The sequence below is a fragment of the Hemitrygon akajei genome, chromosome 4 (assembly GCF_048418815.1).
Source record: "Hemitrygon akajei chromosome 4, sHemAka1.3, whole genome shotgun sequence".
In the NCBI taxonomy this organism is placed as follows: domain Eukaryota; kingdom Metazoa; phylum Chordata; class Chondrichthyes; order Myliobatiformes; family Dasyatidae; genus Hemitrygon; species Hemitrygon akajei.
In genome coordinates this window covers 184,114,925-184,133,892 of record NC_133127.1, presented here as the reverse complement: position 1 = coordinate 184,133,892, position 18,968 = coordinate 184,114,925, and the positions used below count along the sequence as shown (strand labels likewise).

General features: G+C 41.7%; 1 protein-coding gene across 2 annotated transcripts in view; it reads left to right on the top strand.

Moving 5' to 3' along the window:
* LOC140727025 (interleukin-5 receptor subunit alpha-like) overlaps positions 1–18,436 on the top strand; it is a 97,215-nt gene extending 78,779 nt beyond the window's left edge. Inside the window, exons 9-11 of one of the 2 annotated variants that reach the window (XM_073044186.1) lie at positions 41–137; positions 9,143–9,233; positions 14,306–18,436. In XM_073044186.1, the coding sequence (XP_072900287.1) occupies positions 41–137; positions 9,143–9,233; positions 14,306–14,368 (251 nt within the window). In that variant the 3' untranslated portion in view covers positions 14,369–18,436. Of the gene's footprint in view, positions 1–40; positions 138–2,331; positions 2,843–9,142; positions 9,234–14,305 lie in introns of those variants that run through there. The other variant, XM_073044187.1, reaches the window with a different exon arrangement.
* Positions 18,437–18,968: the final 532 nt, after the last annotated feature.

Here is an 18,968-nt window from a genome sequence, read left to right as displayed (position 1 = left end):
TTGGATCAGATATTAATGGAAGCCTTATTTCTTTTTCTAGCGCCTGATGCAAGCGATATGTCTGTTCTGGCAATTGCTTCGGTGTTTGCAGTGATTCTTGTTGTGCTAATATTGCTATTGGTATTCATCTGTATAAAGTAAGTTTATTTATATCATCTACTTTGGTTTATCAGTTGTTGAATTATAGAGTTGTGTAGCACAGAAAGATGTATTCATGTGTGGCTTTATCATAGAACACAGAATCTAGAACAGTGCAACACAGTACAGGCCCTTTGTTCCATGATGTTGTGCCAACCCTTTAACCTACTCCAGGATCTTCTCTCCTGCATAGTCCACAACCCTCCATTTTTCTTTCCTCCATGTGCCTATCTAAGAATTATAGAGGAACATGCCAATCAGCTCATTTAGTCTGTGACGAACCATTTAACCTGCCTAGTCCCATCCACCTGTACCTGGACCATAGCTCTCCACACCGCTAGCATTCGTGTACTTATCCAAACTTCTCTTAAACATTGAAATTGAGTTCACATGCATGACTTGCACTGGGAGTTAATTCCATACTCTCACAACACTCTGAGTGAAGAAGTTTCCCCTCATGTTCCCCTTAAACTCTTCTCCTTTCACCCTTAACCCATAACCTTAGTCCCGCCAAACCTCAGTAGAAAGTGCCTGCTTGCATTTGTCCTATCTATACCCCTCATAATTTTATATACTATCAAATCTCCTCTCAAGCATCTACATTCCAAGAAATACTCTTTCCATATAACTCAGGTCCTCCAGACTCGGCAACATCCTTGTAAATTTCCTCTCTACTCTTTCAACCTTATTTACACCTTTCCTGACCAAAACTACACAAAATATTCCAAAATAGGTCTTATTAAAGTCTTACACAAGTTCAACATAACATCCAATCTCCCATACTCAGTAATTTGACTTACGAAGGCCAAGGTGCCAAAAGCTTTCTTTACAACCCTGTCACTAAATGACTGCACTGTAGACACTTTAAGTCACTTTTTATAATGTTGTTTGTATTGTAAAAATATACAAGAATTTATTTACTTGTGCACAGTTCACATCCATCATTTAACCTCTAACTTTATTACCTTCTCTTTATTTATATGTACAGGACTGCACAGAAGTCTTGAGCACATTTATATGGTGAGGGCGCTTAAGACTTTTGTACAGTACTGTGGTAATTTTATGTACTGCACTGTACTGCTGACACAAAAAAAAACAAATTTTGTGAAACATGTGAGTGATGATAAACCTGATTCTGATGCGGGTCTGTATTGTGGACTGAGAATGGGAAGGGGAAATCATGGTTGTGAAAAGGGGAAGTGAGAGGGGAGGGAGCGGGAAGCACCAGAGGGACATTCTGTAATGATCGATAAACCGATTGTTTGGAATCAAACGACCTTGCCTGGTGTCTCAGGGCTGGGTGTGTCTGCACCTGTGCTACCCCACCCCCTCGCTCCGACACTCCTTCTCTGCTACTTGTCCCACACCCCTCCCAGGGTGCTCCACCCTCACCATTCCCAACATCTTTTGCTCCTGCCAGATTTTAAAACTTGCTCTGTGCTCCACGTTGACAAAAACAGTACTATGTAAAACGTTTTAGCATCCTAGCTATATCTATATGCCCAGGACTTTTGCACAGTACAGTAGTTCTTTATTTTTATATAAAGATGTCTTTTTTTTTTGCTGGTCATTTCCTGACCAACTCATCACAGCAAATTCCTAATATATGTAAATGTATACAGTGAACAAAGTTGATCCTTGATCTTTGAAATGTTGCTAATTTATCAGTCTCACCCACCACTCCTGGCTATGCATTCCAGGGACCTACCTCTCTGTGTGTAAAAATCCTGCCTCTAACAGCTCCCCCTAATTTTCCTCCCATTACCTTAACAGATATCCTCTAGTATTGGCCACTGACACCCTGGGAAAAAGGCACTGGCTGTCCATTCATTCTGTGCTTCTTAACAACCAACATTTTCACTGGATTGCCTGTGCCTTGCACCTATAGCTCCTGTTATGTCTCCATGCTACTGAACTGCTGCCCTTTAATTTTTTTCTTTGCATTTAAAATCTATTTCTTTAAAAATGTTTTACACATGCCCTTTAATACTACTGTATGGCATCATAAGCAGCAAGATTACTGAACAGGCCATTCTATCCCACAAACTCATCCCACTATTCCATAGAACCATGTCTAATCCGACATACTTCATTCACTTAAAGAGAGATACTAGCTTTATTTATCACATGTACATGGAAACATACAGATATCCTTAAAGATGTCCTTATACTGTATTTTCTTTCAACCTCAAGTTGCTGGACAGGTGAACCAATGAAGCAATTGATTCCGGTTAACTGAGACAGATCAGGACCAGTACATTTGGCACAATTAGGTGGCTGACCCTGTTCACCAAAGTCTCATGGAAATAGTTAAAAGGGTATAAAAAAAGACAAACTACCATTTAACCACGTAACAAGTTATTTATTTAAATGAAATACAGAACAAGTTAGAACACTGGGAATGCCACTACAGTACTGTAAACCTGTGTATTAGTTCCTAATAGTTATTGACAGAGGAATTCATCCAGTATATGCTGTTAAGTTTTATGACTTCAAAACATTAAACTAATTCAAAAGAGGACGTGGGGAGTCAGGGAATATGGGTCTAGTTTGAGGCACGCATGTATCACATGGAATTGTGATGACGTATGCAATTAATGTATTTATACATAAAACCTGTAATAAATTATTTAAATGAACATGAATGGATATTCAAACAATAATCAAATATTATTGAAATATTAAATACATGACATGCGATGCCATGTTCTTTTGATTCATTGTAAATAAACAAAATCAGCACAGATACCTGGTGCAGATAATGGTCTGTCTTCATTGCCTTTCTGCATGAAGTAGTGTCACTTTTGAACAATAATCTTCCTGGTATCAAAATTATCAAAAAGGACTGTTTTGTGAATCATCATCCGTCAGCCCAAATGGATAACACAATACAAGCATGTGCAACTGATGCAATTTAAAACCTGTTTGCTCTAAGCTCGGTGTAGTGTCTATTAGGTCTAATGGCCACACAAGTAAACACGCCTGACGCTAGTTAGCAACAGTCTCCTGTCCCATTTAAGCAGCATAGTGTCCCAAATAAATGGAGGAATTGCCGGCTATTTTCTTGATCGATTTTTGTTCTTCAAGAGTTGTCCAAAATAAGAGGTTGTTCCAATTAACCAATGGCCCAATTATCTGTGATCCACCGGCATTCATCTCCCAACTGGTCTCTTATTCTTTCCCTGTGCTTCCTTGCCTTCCATCTTTTCCTTTCCCCTTTTCTTTCAATATATGGAGTCATAGACCACTAAAGCACAGAAACAGACCTTTGGCCCAGCAGGCTCATGATGAACTGTTATTCTGCCTAGCCCCATTGACCTACAGCCGGACTATAACCCTCCAAACCCCTCCCATCAATGTTTCAATAGGTACATTTAATGTCAGAGAAATGTATACAATATACTTCCTGAAATTCTTTTTCTTCGCAAACATCCACAAAAACAGAGGAGTGCCCCAAAGAATGAAGGACAGTCAAACGTTAGAACCTCAATGACCCCGCCCAGCTCCCCCCTCCCACGCACAATCAGCAGCAAGGCCACGAGCCCCCTCCCCCACCAGCAAAAAAGCATCGGTGCCCCCCACTGAATACTCAAGCCTGCAGCAAAGCATCAATAAAGGCACAGACTTGCAGCACCCCAAATACTACTCATTCACCAGTTAATTCAAAATACCGTATCTCTCTCTCTCTAATAAAGGAAAAGAGGTGTCCCTGTTTCACAGCGAGAGGGAGACATAACAAACAACCGGCCAATTTATAATGTTAAAAGCCTGTACCTGTAGTATCCAAATTTCTCTTAAATGCTGAAATTGAACCCATATCCAGCACTTCTGCTGGCAGCTCATTCCACACCCTCACCACCGGCTGGTCTGAGTGAAGAGGATCCCCCTCATGTTCCCCTTAAACATTTCACCTTTCACCCTTAACCCGTGATCTCTAGTTCTAGTTTCATCCAACCTCAGTGAGAAAAGCATGCTTTCGTTAACCCAATCTATTATCATCATCATCATTACGTGCCATGTCATATGATGTGGGCTATCATAGTCCCATGATCATGGTTGTTCTTGGCTACATTTTCTAGAGACATAGTTTGCCATTACCTTCTTCTAGGCAGTGTCTTTACAAGATGGGTCACCCCACCCATTATCAATACCCTTCAGAGATTGTCTGCCTGGTGTCAGTGGTCGCATTACCAGGACTTGTGATATACACCAGCTGCTCATATCACCATCGACCACCTGCTGTCAGGGCTTCACGTGATCCTGATTGGGGATGGCGGGGCCTAAGCAGGTGCTATACCTTACCCAAGGGTGATCTGCAGGCTAGTGGAAGGAAGGAGCGCCTTACACCTCCTTTGGTGGAGATGTATCGCCACCCTGCCACCCCGCCACCCCAACCCGATCAATATCCCTCATTACTTTTCATGCATCTATTAAATCTTCCCTTATTCTCCTACACCCTAGGGAAAAATCAACCTTGTCCAGATTCTGTAAAAGAAATATTTATGCTCTTTACCACAATTTCTACCTGTGGGACTAAGTTGACATTAATTGTGTAAACAAGTTACTTATCATTTCCCATTGGATTTATTAGTAAATATCCAGTATTTATGCTCATTTAGTTTGGGTTTCCTCACAAGAGGAAACATTCCCTGCAATTCTATGTAACTCACAAAAACTGCTGGAAAAACTCAACAAGTCATGCAGCATCTGTGGAAGGGGATAAAGAGTCAATGTTATAGCTCACAACCTTTCATCTTAGCCATAATTTTTAAAACTGCAATCACATCATCTCTATCTTCCATTATCTACCCTGCCCAATATTTTGTAATCATTATTCTCTTGGTTTTGTCCACCTCTATAATTCTTTGTTGTACTTCACTGAAATTTCTATGGCTTTAATAGTCTGAAGACCACACTGCACCCAAAGTCTGAGTTTGGCTTTAGCATTTGTGGTGACATGGTAGTGTAATGGCAAACACAACACTTTACAGTACCAGCAACATGGGGTTCAATTCCCACCACTGCCTATAAGGGATTTGTATGTTCTCCCCGTGACTGCATGAATTTCTTCCAGGTCCTCCCACAGTCCAAAGATGGTAGGTTGGTAGGTCAATTGGTCAATGTAAATTGTCGTGTGATTAGAGCAGGATTAAATAGGGGGGATTGCTGGACAGCGCGGCTCAAAGGGCCAGAAGGGCCTATTCCGTGCTGGATCACAATAAATAAATAGAAGTAAATACCCTGTTGTTGCTACCTAAAATGTGAATCCATGACCATTGGAAAAAAAACAGACAATAGCCTACGGTATATCAGTGCAAACCAACGCAAGCTGGGAGACCGCTTCGCTGAGCACGTATGCTTCATCCGCCAGAAAAAGTGGTCACCCATTACACTTCTACTTCCCATTCCTATTCCGACATGTGAATCCATGGCCTCCTTTACTGCTGCATTGAGACCACACACAGGTAATCCCCCCCCCCGCCCCCCGCCCTTCACTTTTCCCTCTCGCACCTTATCTCCCTACCTCCCATCTCCTCCCTCTGGGCTCCTCCCCCTTTTCTTTCATGGTCTTCTACACCCTCCTATCAGATGCCCCTTCTTCCAACCTCTTATTGCTTTCACCAATCTTCTAGCTTTTTACTTCACCCCTCCCCTACCCTGTATTTCTTCCTCCACTCCCCCACCTTCTTGTTCTAACTTCTCATCTTTTTTTCAGTCCTGATGAAGGGTCTCAACCCGAAGCATCGACTGTTTAAGTTTTTCTATATTTGCTGCCTGGCCTGCTAAGTTCCTCCAGCATTTTGCATGTGTTAATAGGACAAGCTTGGAAGCAGCCAGACCAGTGGAAGGCTTAACTATCATAAAATAAAGGTTAGAGCTTACAACACATGCAAAATGCTAGAGGAACTCAGTAGGTCAGACGGCCTCTATACTTGGCCTGGTTTACATATTTAATCCTGACTTTCCTGGTCTTGGTGAAACTTAGTAGCTCTAGAGAAGCAAGGAGCGCTTAAGGAAAAAAAAAGAGACGTCATTTTTACGCTGCACCCCACAAGGCTTAGCTGCTAGCCGGGTTTGACCCTCCACACTCTCATTAGACTAAAACCCTCAACCCAATCCATCTGTCAGAGAATCAACCTTCCATGGCTTCTTACCTGCTAGCCCACAGTGATTGGAGGCTAAACCTGCCAGTCAGGTCGACCTACTGATGAAATTATGGTGAAGAAAGCACGACGGCATCTCTACTACCTCAGGAGCCTGCAGAGGTTCGGCTTGTCATCGAAAACCTTGTTGATTTTCTATTGATATTTTGTGGAAAGTGTGCTGACTGGCTGCATTATGGCCTGGTATGGAAACAACAATGCCTTTGAGTGGAAAATCCTACAAAAGGTTGTGGATTCGGCCCAGTACATCACAGGGGAAACCTTCCAAACCATTGAATACATCTACATGAAACTTTGCCGTAGAAAAGCAGCATCCATCATCAAAGATCCTCATCACCCAGGCCATGCTCTTCTCTCGCTGCAGCCAACAGGTAGAAGTTACAGGTGCCTCAGGACTCACACCACCAGGTTCAAGAACAGCTACTACCCCTCAACCATCAGGCTCTTGAACAAAAGGGGATAGCTACACTCATTTAAGGACTCTTAAATATTATATTATTATTTCATGCTCATTACATATTGCTATTTATTTATATCTGCATTTGCAAAGTCTGTTAGCAGTTAGTAGTTCCTGATATTTATAGTTTACAGTTGCTGTTCTGTAGATTTGCTAAGTATGCCTATAGAAAAAGAATCTCAGGGTTGTATGTGGTGACATGTGTGTACTCTAATAATAAATCTTACTTTGAACTTCAAAATTTTTGAACTTTAAAGGAGGTGGTGATAGCCCCAGCTGTATGCAAGCTAATGTAGTCATCTTGGTTTCCAACACAGGCTTGGAATGTGTGCTTGTAATTGAATCCAGTGTCTGCAAACCACAAATTACTGATTAAATAATAAACCAAGATATCTATCTCACCCAACACCCACATAACTATCTAACTTGAGTTTAGATTGTGTGGAGAAATTACTGAGGAGGACTGTCTGAAAGCATGTTCTTCTTCAATAGAATCCTTCTAAAATTAAATTGAAAAATCCTTTTGAAAGAAGCCATTTGGTCTAAGTTCCGTTTTAGGTAATAAAGAAGTATTCTGCCCATTCTGTCTTCACAGAATTTGTAGCCATAGAGTCACAGAACACTACAGCACAGAAACAGACATTTTAACATATCTAGTCCATGCTGAACTGTTAATCTGTTTAGCATATAACTGTTAACTGTTCATCCACATAGCGATTCAAATTTCTCTTAAATAGGGAAATCGAACCTGCATTCACCATTTCTGCTGGCAACTCGTTCTGCACTCGTACCACTGTCTGAGTGAAGAAGCTCCCCCTCATGTTTGCCTTAAACATTTCACCTTTCACCCTTAACCCATGTCCTCTGGCTGTAGTCTCGCCCAACCTCAGTGGAAAAAGCCCATTTGCATTTACCCTATCTGTATCCCTCACAATTTTGTATACCTTGATCAAATCTCCTCTCATTCTTCTATGCTCTAAGGAATAAAGTTCTAACCTGTTTAACCTGGCAACTAATGTTCCTTCTAAAATGTGCACGCACACACATCTTTTGGAATCTAAGCTGCACACAAAAAGTTATCACCCCTCCTTCGTTGGCGTGTTACTTATATTTCGTGATGCACCAGTTTCCAGTTTCTGTTGTGGACATGGAGTTTGCAATGACTTGTCTGCAAATTTTAGAACTGGCTTATGTATACTGTTTTTATTGAAATAATTATTGATTCTCTAAATGCCAAGACAGGAGTGAGGAAAAAATGGCTAAGCAACCTAAATATGTTCATTATCTTGTTCAACTTTATGTCTCTAATGAAATTATGCTACAAAATCTGTCTTATGCAATGATCTCCAAATAAAATACCTTTCTGGATATTTTGTCAACTGGCTTTGTAATTTTATAATTCTGTTTGACTGTTTCAAACAACTTCAAAAGCATATGAAAAAATTGACATTATTACATTCTGTCATATAGTATATGAGAAATAAGATTATGTGATGAGTATTATTTTATTTCTTTTAAACAATGAACAACATATTGAACTTGGTAGTTCATTATCTTTAGAACGACTTCAGGTTTGCTTCCACTTAAAAATTCAGTGTGCACATTGTTGAAACTGGGCAAAAATTGCACAACACAAGATTTTTGTGCACACTAGTCATTACACATTAAAGGGAACATTGCTAGCAACGTCCTTGTGAAGTTTGCATGCAGTTTTTCAATTCTTCAGGTGACCAAATATTGGGCCCAGTATTTGGAATATTGCACACAATATTTTGCATAGTAGTGGAAATGAGGGTTATGGGAAAAGGCAGGTAGGTGGAGATGAGTCCATGGCCAGATCAGCCATGATCTTATTGAATGGCGGAGCAGGCTCGATGGGCCAGATGGCCGACTCCTGCTCCTATTTCTTATGTTTTTAGTCCAAAGTCCTCTATATTATTTTGCTAAAGATATACTTAATTCATAAAGTCATCATGACAATCAAATGATGGAAGTCTAGAATTAAAATATCAATGGGGAAATATCTGATACTACACCACCAGCAGAGTGTTTCTAAGATTTCATGTATTATTATCATTCCCTGCAGCAAGAATTTCACTACCATCACAGAATATGTAAATATTTGAGAGATTATTTTGTCAGTTACACTTGGTTAAGTGCTCATCCAATGTGTGGCAGGCTTCTACCTTGAATCATTGACTCAGGCAGGGAATTTCATTTACCCTCTGAGTGAAACATTTTCTCCTCCTCTCCATTCAAACTGTTCCCTTCATTTTCTGATCCTGTGCTCTTTTTAGTATGATTAGACGAATCCAATAAATTTGTCTCCTCTTCCCTAACGTATTCTGACTGAAAATGATTTGGCATTTTGTATTTCCTCCAGATGCAAATTTGTGTCAAAAATGTGCCAACCAATCCCTGATGCTGGAGAGAAGTTCAAAGGACTATTTGAGGAGTACAATGGCGATTTTCAGGTAAGCGATGATTAGCAGAAAATGCGCATCAGAGGGCAGGTGGAAAAACAATAGATCAATTTGCAAATCCTGATTTCTCACGTGTAGGAACTGTATTTAGTGGAACACTTCCTGTCTGCAGAATGGATGCTTATTAAATAATGCTTTGAAGTTCATTAATACAAGAGATTCTGCAGGGTCTAGATATCCAGAGTAACTAACACACACACACTCAAAGTGCTGAAAGATTTCAGCAGGTCAGGTAACATCTACGGAGAGGTGTAAGCAGTTAGCCTTTTGGGCCGAGACTCTGATCAGGATTGTAGAGGAAGGGGAAGAAGCTATAATGAGAAGATAGGTGGAGGAACGGGGTACAAGCTGACAAGTGATAGGTGCAAAGAGTTCGAGACAAACAAAGGGGGAGCAGTGAGAGAGTGTCTTACTAAACTTCCATTGAAGAAAAGATTTAAACTTCTTCAGGGTACGCATACCTCAAAGAGACTTAAGACATTAGTGGAAAAGAAAACAGTCAGAGATAAGTCCATAGTAGTAAGTGTTTCTCCATTGCTGAGGTAAGGTTAGAATGGTGCAAGTCAGTTCTAGAACCTGATTGCCTAAGGAAGTAACTCTTCTTGAACCTGGTGTTGTGGGACTACATATTCCTTTAGGATAGATTCCGATTTCTTGAGGCACCACTGCTTGGGTATACTATCAGTGGTGGGGAGGGCTGTGCCCGTGATTGTCCATTATCCATCACTCCCTGCATTCCTATGCACTGGAATTGCCACATCAGACCATGCTGCAAGCAGTCAGGGGAGACTCTACAGGAAGATGTGCTGGTATTGGAGAGGGAAGGCTTCAGGAGTAAACCCCGAGGAAAAATCCGGAGCTGAAGTCCCTAGGGCAGGCCAACATTGAGCTCAATGCTGGCAGGCAACTCCTGCAATGCTGCTGATGCCGAGCTGTGTCGGTCTCTGCTGTTGCATTGGGTTCATCCGCTGCGTGGAGAGAGGGAGCCTGCTGCATGGGCTTGCTCTCCATTTCCTACTGCTGGCTTGCATATCACGTAGACAATCTCCATGGTCAACCCTGACCAATGGAGGGGGCCTCAAATGCTACTGCTGCTGCAAAAAAAACAATTTTTCAAGGCCTGTATATCCTGGGCATACATGCATATGACAATAAACGAACTTGAATACCATTGTAGTAGTGGAATCACAGAAATCACAGACATAAGAGATTCTGCAGAATCTGGAAATCTTGTGCAACACACACAAAACGCCGGAGGAACTCAGCAGGAGCTGTCTCGGCCTGAAGTGGTGGCTGCTGATTTCTCTCCGTTGATGCTGCCTGACCTGCCGAGTCCCTCCAGCATTCTGAGTGTGGTGCTGAACACAGAAATCAATTTGCATCTTGTATGTCCTTTAAACTGCTGTTTGGTAACAGCCAGATAATTTATTCACTTGATAATGTTCATTGCGACGCACCTACAGAAGTCATTTGACAAGGTGCTGCACGCGAGGGTACCAAACAGGATAAGTGCCCGTGGCATTACAGGAAAGACACTAGCAAGGATAGAAGATTGGCTGACTGGCAAGAGGCAAAAAGTGAATTAAAAAAGTTCTTCTGTGTTTGACTGTCAGTGACTCGTGGTGTTCCACAGTGGCTGCTGTTGGGAGCATTTCTTTTCATGTTATATGTCAGTGATTTGGATAACACAATTGATGGCTTTGTGACCAAGTTTGCAGATGATACAAAGATAGGTGGAAGGGGAGTTAGCACTCAGGAAGCAGAGAGTCAGAAGGAGTGGGACAGATTAGGTGGATACAATATAGAATAGAGAAATGAATGTTCACACACTCTGGTGGAAGGAATAAAGGTGTTGAATGTTTTCCAAACAGGAAGCAAATTCAGAAATCAGAGGCGCAACGGGATTTGGGAATCTTTGTGCAGGATTCTCTGAAGGTTAACTTTCAGGTTGAGTCGTTAGTGTCGAAAGCAAATGAAATGTTAGCATTCATTTCAAGAGGACGAGAAAACAAAAGCAAGGATGTAGTGCTGAGGCTTTGTAAGGCATTGATCAGACTGCACTTGGAGGATTGTGAGCAGTTTTGGGCCCCTTAACTAAGCAAGGATATGCTGGCATTGGAGCGTGTCCAGAGGAGGTTCACAAGCATGATCCTGGGAATGCAAGTGTTAATGTACAGTGCTGTGCGAAAGCCGAAGGCACATATATATAGCAAGGGTGCCTAACACTTTTGCACAGTACTGTAGTAATTTTATATATTGCACTGTACTGCTGCAGCAGAAAAAAAAACAAATTTCATGACATATGTGAGTGATGATAAACCGGGTTCTGATATGGGTCTCTATTGCAGACTGAGAGGGGGAAGGGGGCAGGGAGGGGGGAATCATGGTTGGGAAAGGGGGAAGGGAGAGTGGAAGGAGTGCAGCAGCACCAGACAGGCATTCTGTAATGATCAGTAAACAAATTGATTGGATTCGAGAGTGATGTGTCTGCATCCACACCACCACCCGCTACACCTGGCACTCCTTCTCTGCCAACTGTCCCACACCCTCCAATGGCACTCTACCCTCACCATTCCCAGTGTCTTTTTCTCCCTACAGATTTACAACCTCGCTCTCCACTTTGCATTGACAAAAACAGTATTGCGTAAAAGACCTAGGCACCCTAGTTATGTATATGTGCCTAAGACCTTTGCCCAGTACCTTATGAGTAGCATTTGGTAACTCTGGGCATGTAATCACAAGAATTTAGAAGAATGAGGAGCATCTCACTGAAGCTTATCAAATATTGAAAGGGTTAGATAGAATGAACGTGCAGAGGATGTTTCCTATAGTGGGTGATTCTTGGACCAGAGGACACAGCTTCAGAATATAAGGATGTCCCTTTAGAACAGAGATGAGAAGGAATTCATTGCCACAGTTGGCTTTGAGAGCCAGGACTTTAGGTATATTTAAAGTGGAAAATGATAGCTTCTTGATCAGCAAGGATCTCAAAGGTTATGGGGAGAAAGTTGGATAATTGGGTTGAGAGGATTAATAAATCAGCCATGATGGAGCAGACTCAATGGGCTGAATGGTCTAAATCTGTTCCTATGCCTCCTGCTCGTGTGGTCTTATGGAGAAGGGAAGTGCCTTATTTGCCACTGTCCACAGTAATTTAATGTAATTGGGTAGAGACTTGAACTGTTATATTTTCTGAGAGATGTCATTTACTGAAGTATAACACTCCCTTAGTATTAAATGGGAACAAGAGACTTGAACTCACCAAATGCCACCTATGAGTGTTTTACTTGATATCCTCAAACTCCTTATGCAATTTAGCCACTGTCTTGCCTTCTTTATAGCTACATCAATATGTTGCATCTGCGTTAGGTCCTCAGAGGTATTGACACATAAGATCATGAAACTGCTCACCCTCTCCACTTCTGATCACTCTATGAGGATTGGTTCGTGTTCCCTTGTCTTACCCTTCCCAAAGTCCACAATCAGCTCATTGGCTTTGCTGACGTTGAGTGCAAGGTTGTTGCTGCGACACCACTCAACCAGCTGGTATACCTTACTCCTGTGAGCCCTCTCGTCACCATCTGAAAATTTGACAACAATGGTTGTATCATCAGCAAATTTATAGATGGTATTTGAGTTATGCCTAGCCACACATTCATGGGTATATAAAGAGTGGAGCAGTGGGCTAAGCACACACCCCTGAAGTGCACCAGTGATGATTGTTAGCAAGATAGAGATATTATTTCCAATCTGCACGGATTGTGGTCTTCTAATTAGGAAATCGAGGATCCAATTGCAGAGGGAAGTACTGAGGCTTAGATTCTGTAGCTTTTTGATCAGTACTGTCAGATGATGGTGTTAAATACTGAGCCATAGTCAATAAACAGCATCCTGATCTAGGTATTTGCATTGTCCAGGTGATCCAAGGCCATGCAGAGAGCCTTGAGATTGCGTCTGCTATTGACCTATTTTGGCAACTTGGACCTATTGATAGGCAAATTGCAGTGGATCCGGGTCCATCCTGAGACAGGTGTTGATTCCAGCAATGACTAACATCTCAAAGCGTTCCATCACTTTAGATGTGAGCAGTACCGGACGATTGTGGTTAAGGCAACTCATGCTGCTGTTCTTGGGAACAGATATAACTGTTGCCTGTTTGAAGCAGGTGGGAACTTCTGACCATAGCAATGAGAGATTGAAGGTGTCTTTGAATACCCCTGCCAGTTAGTAGGCACAGGTTTTCAGAGTCTTACCAGGCACTCTGTCGGGCCAGCTGCCTTGCGAGGGTTCAGCCTCTTAAAAGGCAGCCCGACTTTGGCCTCAGAGACAGAGAACACAGGGTCGCCAGATGCTGCAAGGCTCCTCATAGCTGTGGTTTAAATCTGCGTTTCAAAGTAAACATAAAAGGCGTTGAGCTCATCTGGTAGTGATGCATCGTTGCCATTCAGGATGTTGGGTTTTGCTTCGTAGTAAGTGATGGCCTGCAAACTCTGCCAGAGTTGTCATGCATCTAATGTCACCTCCAACCTCTTCCAGAATAGTTTCTTGGCTCTTGAAATAGCCCTCTGCAAGTCATAGATGGTTTGCTTATACTGACCTGGGTTGCCAGACTTAAATACCACTGATCTGGCTCTCAACAGTCTATGAAGCTCCTGGTTCATCCATGGCTTTTGGTTTGGGAGGGTACTGCATGTTTTTGTGGGCACGCAGCTCATCCACACAGTAGAGCCAAATCGTGCAAATAATAACAGAAAACTAGATAAATAATACCGAGAATGCGAGTTGTAGAGTGGTTGTGGAGTCAGTCCAGCTTTGAGGTGAGTGAAGTTACCCACACTGGTTCAGGAGCCTGATGGTTGCAGGACAACTGTTTCTGAACCTGTTGGTGTGAGGTTCAGTCTCCTTTATCTCCTGTCCTATGGTGGTAGAGATGGTAGAAATGCTGACAGTATTAATCCCCTTCATACTCCACCTGAGATATTGTACATTCACTATTTCCAATTTATCCTTCCTAGAATATTTATGCTGCCATCAGAATAACCTCAATTTGTTTTCTTCCGTAGAAATGGATTAACAAGAATCCCCAGCTGGCAAACAAAACCGAAGTACACTCAAGTTACTGTTAAAGAATTCTACAATCCTTAAAAGCTGTTGTCACATTCTAGACTTCCAGCAACAGGGATGTTCGATTATCCTCAAGATGTTTTTCTCTTCAATAGGAGAGAAAGAAAGAGAAAAAAAATGTATTTCAAAGGAAGAATGAGAGGAGACTGAGACATTTATTGTAGTTTATCAAGTATCTTTTCACAACTTTTTTTAAAATCAGCTGACTGCAATAGTTTTTTTTTCTCTGTGGGTGTGTGTTTCATTTGAACGAGACCAGATTATCCAGTTAAACATGGATCTAATGACAAACTTCAGTAAAGCATTAGCAAGCAGAGAGAGGAGTGACACAGTGAGGTTCCTGACTGCAGAAAACTTTACAAGGAACCTCTGTTCAATAATATGAAGCTGTGCCCAGACACACACACGATGGATGTAGAGACAATTAAGTAAGACTATCAAATCTCTTTTCAAGGAGTTCTTGCCAAGTTTCAAATCCAACCTCAGTGGACAGTGTGAATCCAATTTCAAGTGCAGTTCTTTGCTTCTAGGTCTTGGTGTTTACTGTGGTGATTCAAGTCAACTCATTCTATGTTTACGGCCATATGTGATGGCACAGAAGCATCAAGGTTTCTTCGGTAATTTACTCAATCAAGAGGCGTTTGGATAAGTAATTGGTTGGGAGGGGTGTGGAGGACTATGGTGTAGCTGCAGGTCAATAGGACTAGGCAGAATAACAGTTCAGCATGGACAAGGTGGGACGATGGGCCTGTTTCTGTGCTCTTTGTCTACCAGTGGAACTCATTTTTTTTTTAAAAATTCATTTATTGAGGTAATGCATGGAGCAGGCCCTTCCAGTCCTTTGAGCCGTGATGTCCAACAATCCCACAAATATAATCCGAGCCTAATCACAATCTACAATGCCCAATTAACCTACCAACCTGTAGGTCTTTGGACGGTGGGAGGAAACTGGAGCACACAGGGAAAACTCATGTGGTCACAGGGAGAACGTACAAACTCCTTACAGGCAGCAGTGAGAATTGAACTCAGGTATCTGGTACTATGAAGCACCGTGCTAACCTCTACACGACCGTGCTGCCTGAGTGCATCCACAGGCCACGTTCTCACAGGAGCCGTAGAATCACTCCTCACTGAGTGGTTGCAAGTGTAGGGGATAAATTTTCTCCTTTTAAAAAAGAGATATTGTAGTTTATTCTGGTACTGTAGCCAAGACTACAATAAGGGACAAAGACTGCACATCAGAGGAATGCTGTTGTAAGATAAATCATATGCTGTCAGATTCTTCAACTTGTGAGCCAATTTCAACGCCTGCTCTTTTTGCAATGGAAGAGATGCTTGAGCAGATAACGTGCACGGGTAGGGAGTGACTCTTACACACCCAAGTATTTATGTATCCGTGCATTGAATTTTTACCTTCTTGTTATTGCTTTCTAATTATTGCTCTCCCAGCAGCTTGCTGAGAGTAGGTCAAGATCTTTTATAAGCTGTTTCTCATAAACTCTGACTGACAATTTATGACAAGGAGGTTTATTATGAACAATGGATGTACTTTACTTTGAAAATTCAGTATCTCCGAACAGATTTTCATCAAAAAAAAAGATGCAAATCACATACATTTGTTGCTTATACCATTATATAAAGCCAAGCATCAGGTAAACTGTAATGAGACAAATCTAAAGCCCCAAGTCAAATAAGAATTGTAATCAGATTTATAAGCTCATAAAACACAGGAGCAGAATTAGGCCATTCAGCCCATCAAGTCTGCTCCACCATTCAATTGTGGCTTATTTATTAGCCCTCTCAAACCTATTCTTCTACCTTCTTCTCATGATATTTGACACCCTTACCAATTAAGAACTTATCAACCTCTGCTTTAAAAATACCCAATGACTTGGCCTCCACAGCTGTCTGAGGCAATGAATTCCACACTCAGAAAACTCTGGCTAAAGAAATTCCTCCTCATTTCTTTTCTAAAGGAATGTCCCTCTATTCTGAGGCTGTGCCCTCTGGGTCTAGCCTCCCCCGCTATAGGAAACATTCCCCTCACATCTACTCTGTCTAGACCTTTCAATATTGGAAAGATCTTCCCTCAAATCTTCTATTATGATTGACATATGTCATGAAATTTGTTGTTCTGTGGCAGCGAGACAAAAATTTACTATGATTAGCAATACCAGTAAAATAAATAAATGGTGCAAAAAAGGAATAACGAGGGACTGCTCATGAGATCATGGACCATCAATTAACTCATGTTCAGAAATTTGATGGCAGATGGTAGGAAGCTGTTCCAAAATGTTGAGTATGGGCCTTCAGGCTCTCATACCCCCATCCTGATGGCAGTATTGATGGATGCAACATTCTTGAGGTACCCCCGTTTTAAGATCTGGTGTCGTGTGTGCAATTGCAAGCATGCACAAGTACAGTGATAAACTTACCAGATAACGCCAGAACATCAAACCAGAGAAGAGAGGTTAACCAGGAGCACACTGGAGTCAACGACACTGTCATCTATCTGCTGAACAGAGCCTACTCCCATTTGGATAAGCAGCGCAGCACTGTGAGGATCATGTTTGTATGATTTTTCAAATGCCTTCAATACCATACAGCCCTCATTGTTGGGGGGAAAACTCTGTTCAATGCAGGTCGGCACTTCCATTGTATCCCGGGTAATGGACTACCTAACTTGCAGACCACAGTTTGTGCAGCTTCAGAGCTGTGTGTCAGACACGGTTATAGCAGCACTGGGGCCCCACGGGGCACTGTATTCTTTCCCTTCTAGTTCACCCAGTATACCTCGGACTTTAGATACAACACTGAGTCACGTCATCTGCAGAAATTCCCTGATGACTCAGCAATAGTTGGATGTATAAAGGGAGGATGGGAGGAAGAATACAGGGCCCTGGTGGAGGACTTTGTCAAATGGTGCAAGCTGAATCATCTGCAGCTCAACATCAGTAAGACAAAAGAGATTGTGATGGACTTTAGGAAGACTAAGCCTATATTGTTCCTTGTTACTATTGATAGTGATGATGTGGATGTGTTGAGGACCTACAAGTATCTGGGGGTGCACCTGGATGACAGACTTGAGTGACTGTGTACAAGAATGGCCAGAATCACCTCTACTTCCTGAGGAGAGTGAGGTCCTTTAATGTATGCAGGCCTCCCCTTCACATGTTCTACCACTCTGTTGTCGCCAGTACAATCTTCTATGCAGTGAAGTGCTGGGGCAATGGCACCAACGTGGGTAATGCCAATAGGCTCAACAGAAAGGCTATCTCTATAGCATAGGAATCAAACCGGACACACTGGAGACTGTGGTAGAACCCTGCGGAAAATCCTGACAATTCTGGACAATGTTTCTCACCCTCTGCATGCCACCTTGGCTGAACAGAGGAGCACTTTCAGTTGTGGATTAAGACAACTGTGCTGCTCTGAGGAGCACTATATGAGGTCATTCTTACCCTTAGACTTTTGGCTCTATAATGAGTCAATCTATAGCCAAGGAGGTGATGACCCACACCCCCCCCCCCCCCCCACTCCTGTTAGACTGGGAATTTAAAAAAAATTCTTTCTATTTCTCTTCTAATATTTATATCTGTGCACTTGTAATGCTACTGTGACACTGTAATTTCCTTTGGGATTCATAAAGTATCTAGCTAATTGATAACATTTTCATTAAGCAACAAGAAACTTAAAAGTTTTGATAACATGAAATTAAACCAAATTTCAAACCTGTGAGGTATGGTTGCAAATGTTGGGTATCCTCTAGTGGAGAAACTTAATGTACAAGAGAGAGGCAAAGGGAAAATAAGTGGCTGGAGTGTAAAGAGGAAGGGTAAAGAAGGGAAAAGAGGGGATGTGAATTTGATGGATGTTTTACTTGCAGAGGGAAGGGAAATTGAAGGAGAAGGACAAGCTAGTCTATATTGGAGAAGGATCAGTGCGACTTTGAAAGACATCTTTAATTCTCTGATTTTACAAAAGAATCAATTGTGTAATTTAAATGAAACTTCTCCTTAGATCTGATTGTTCAAGTGTTAAATATTAGAATAAAAATAACATTTAATTAATTTGAATTATGTGTGCTGATTACACTGGACAACTAAGATATTGCCTCTGAAATACTTTTGGGTGCATCTTATGGATTTTGGGCTGATGATCATGATAATCACCATGAAATTTCCCTATGACACACCATTTTTTAAATTGTATCTATTTGTTATTTCAATTCATGATTCGAGTTGGAATAACTGATGCCAAGGTTAAGGAAGGCAGTTTTGCTGAACCACAAATCAAACAGGTCATTAAAGACGGGAAATTTGAAGAACTTTAAGTGGAATTGGAGAAAGTCACTTGGAAGGCATTCAAGGATGTTGCGGAAAATTTTCTTGGCAACAAAAGAGCACCAGGCTACATACAGCTGGTTGACAAGCTACATGCTTACAAAACCATGAAGTGCAATATGTGTTCACTTTCTGCATTCCCATTTAGACTTCGCTGCAAATCTTGGTGCTGTCAGTGATGAGCACGGTGAAAGGTTTCACCAGGACATTATCATGATGGAGAAACAGTATCAGGGCAACTGGAATCCATTAGTGCTGG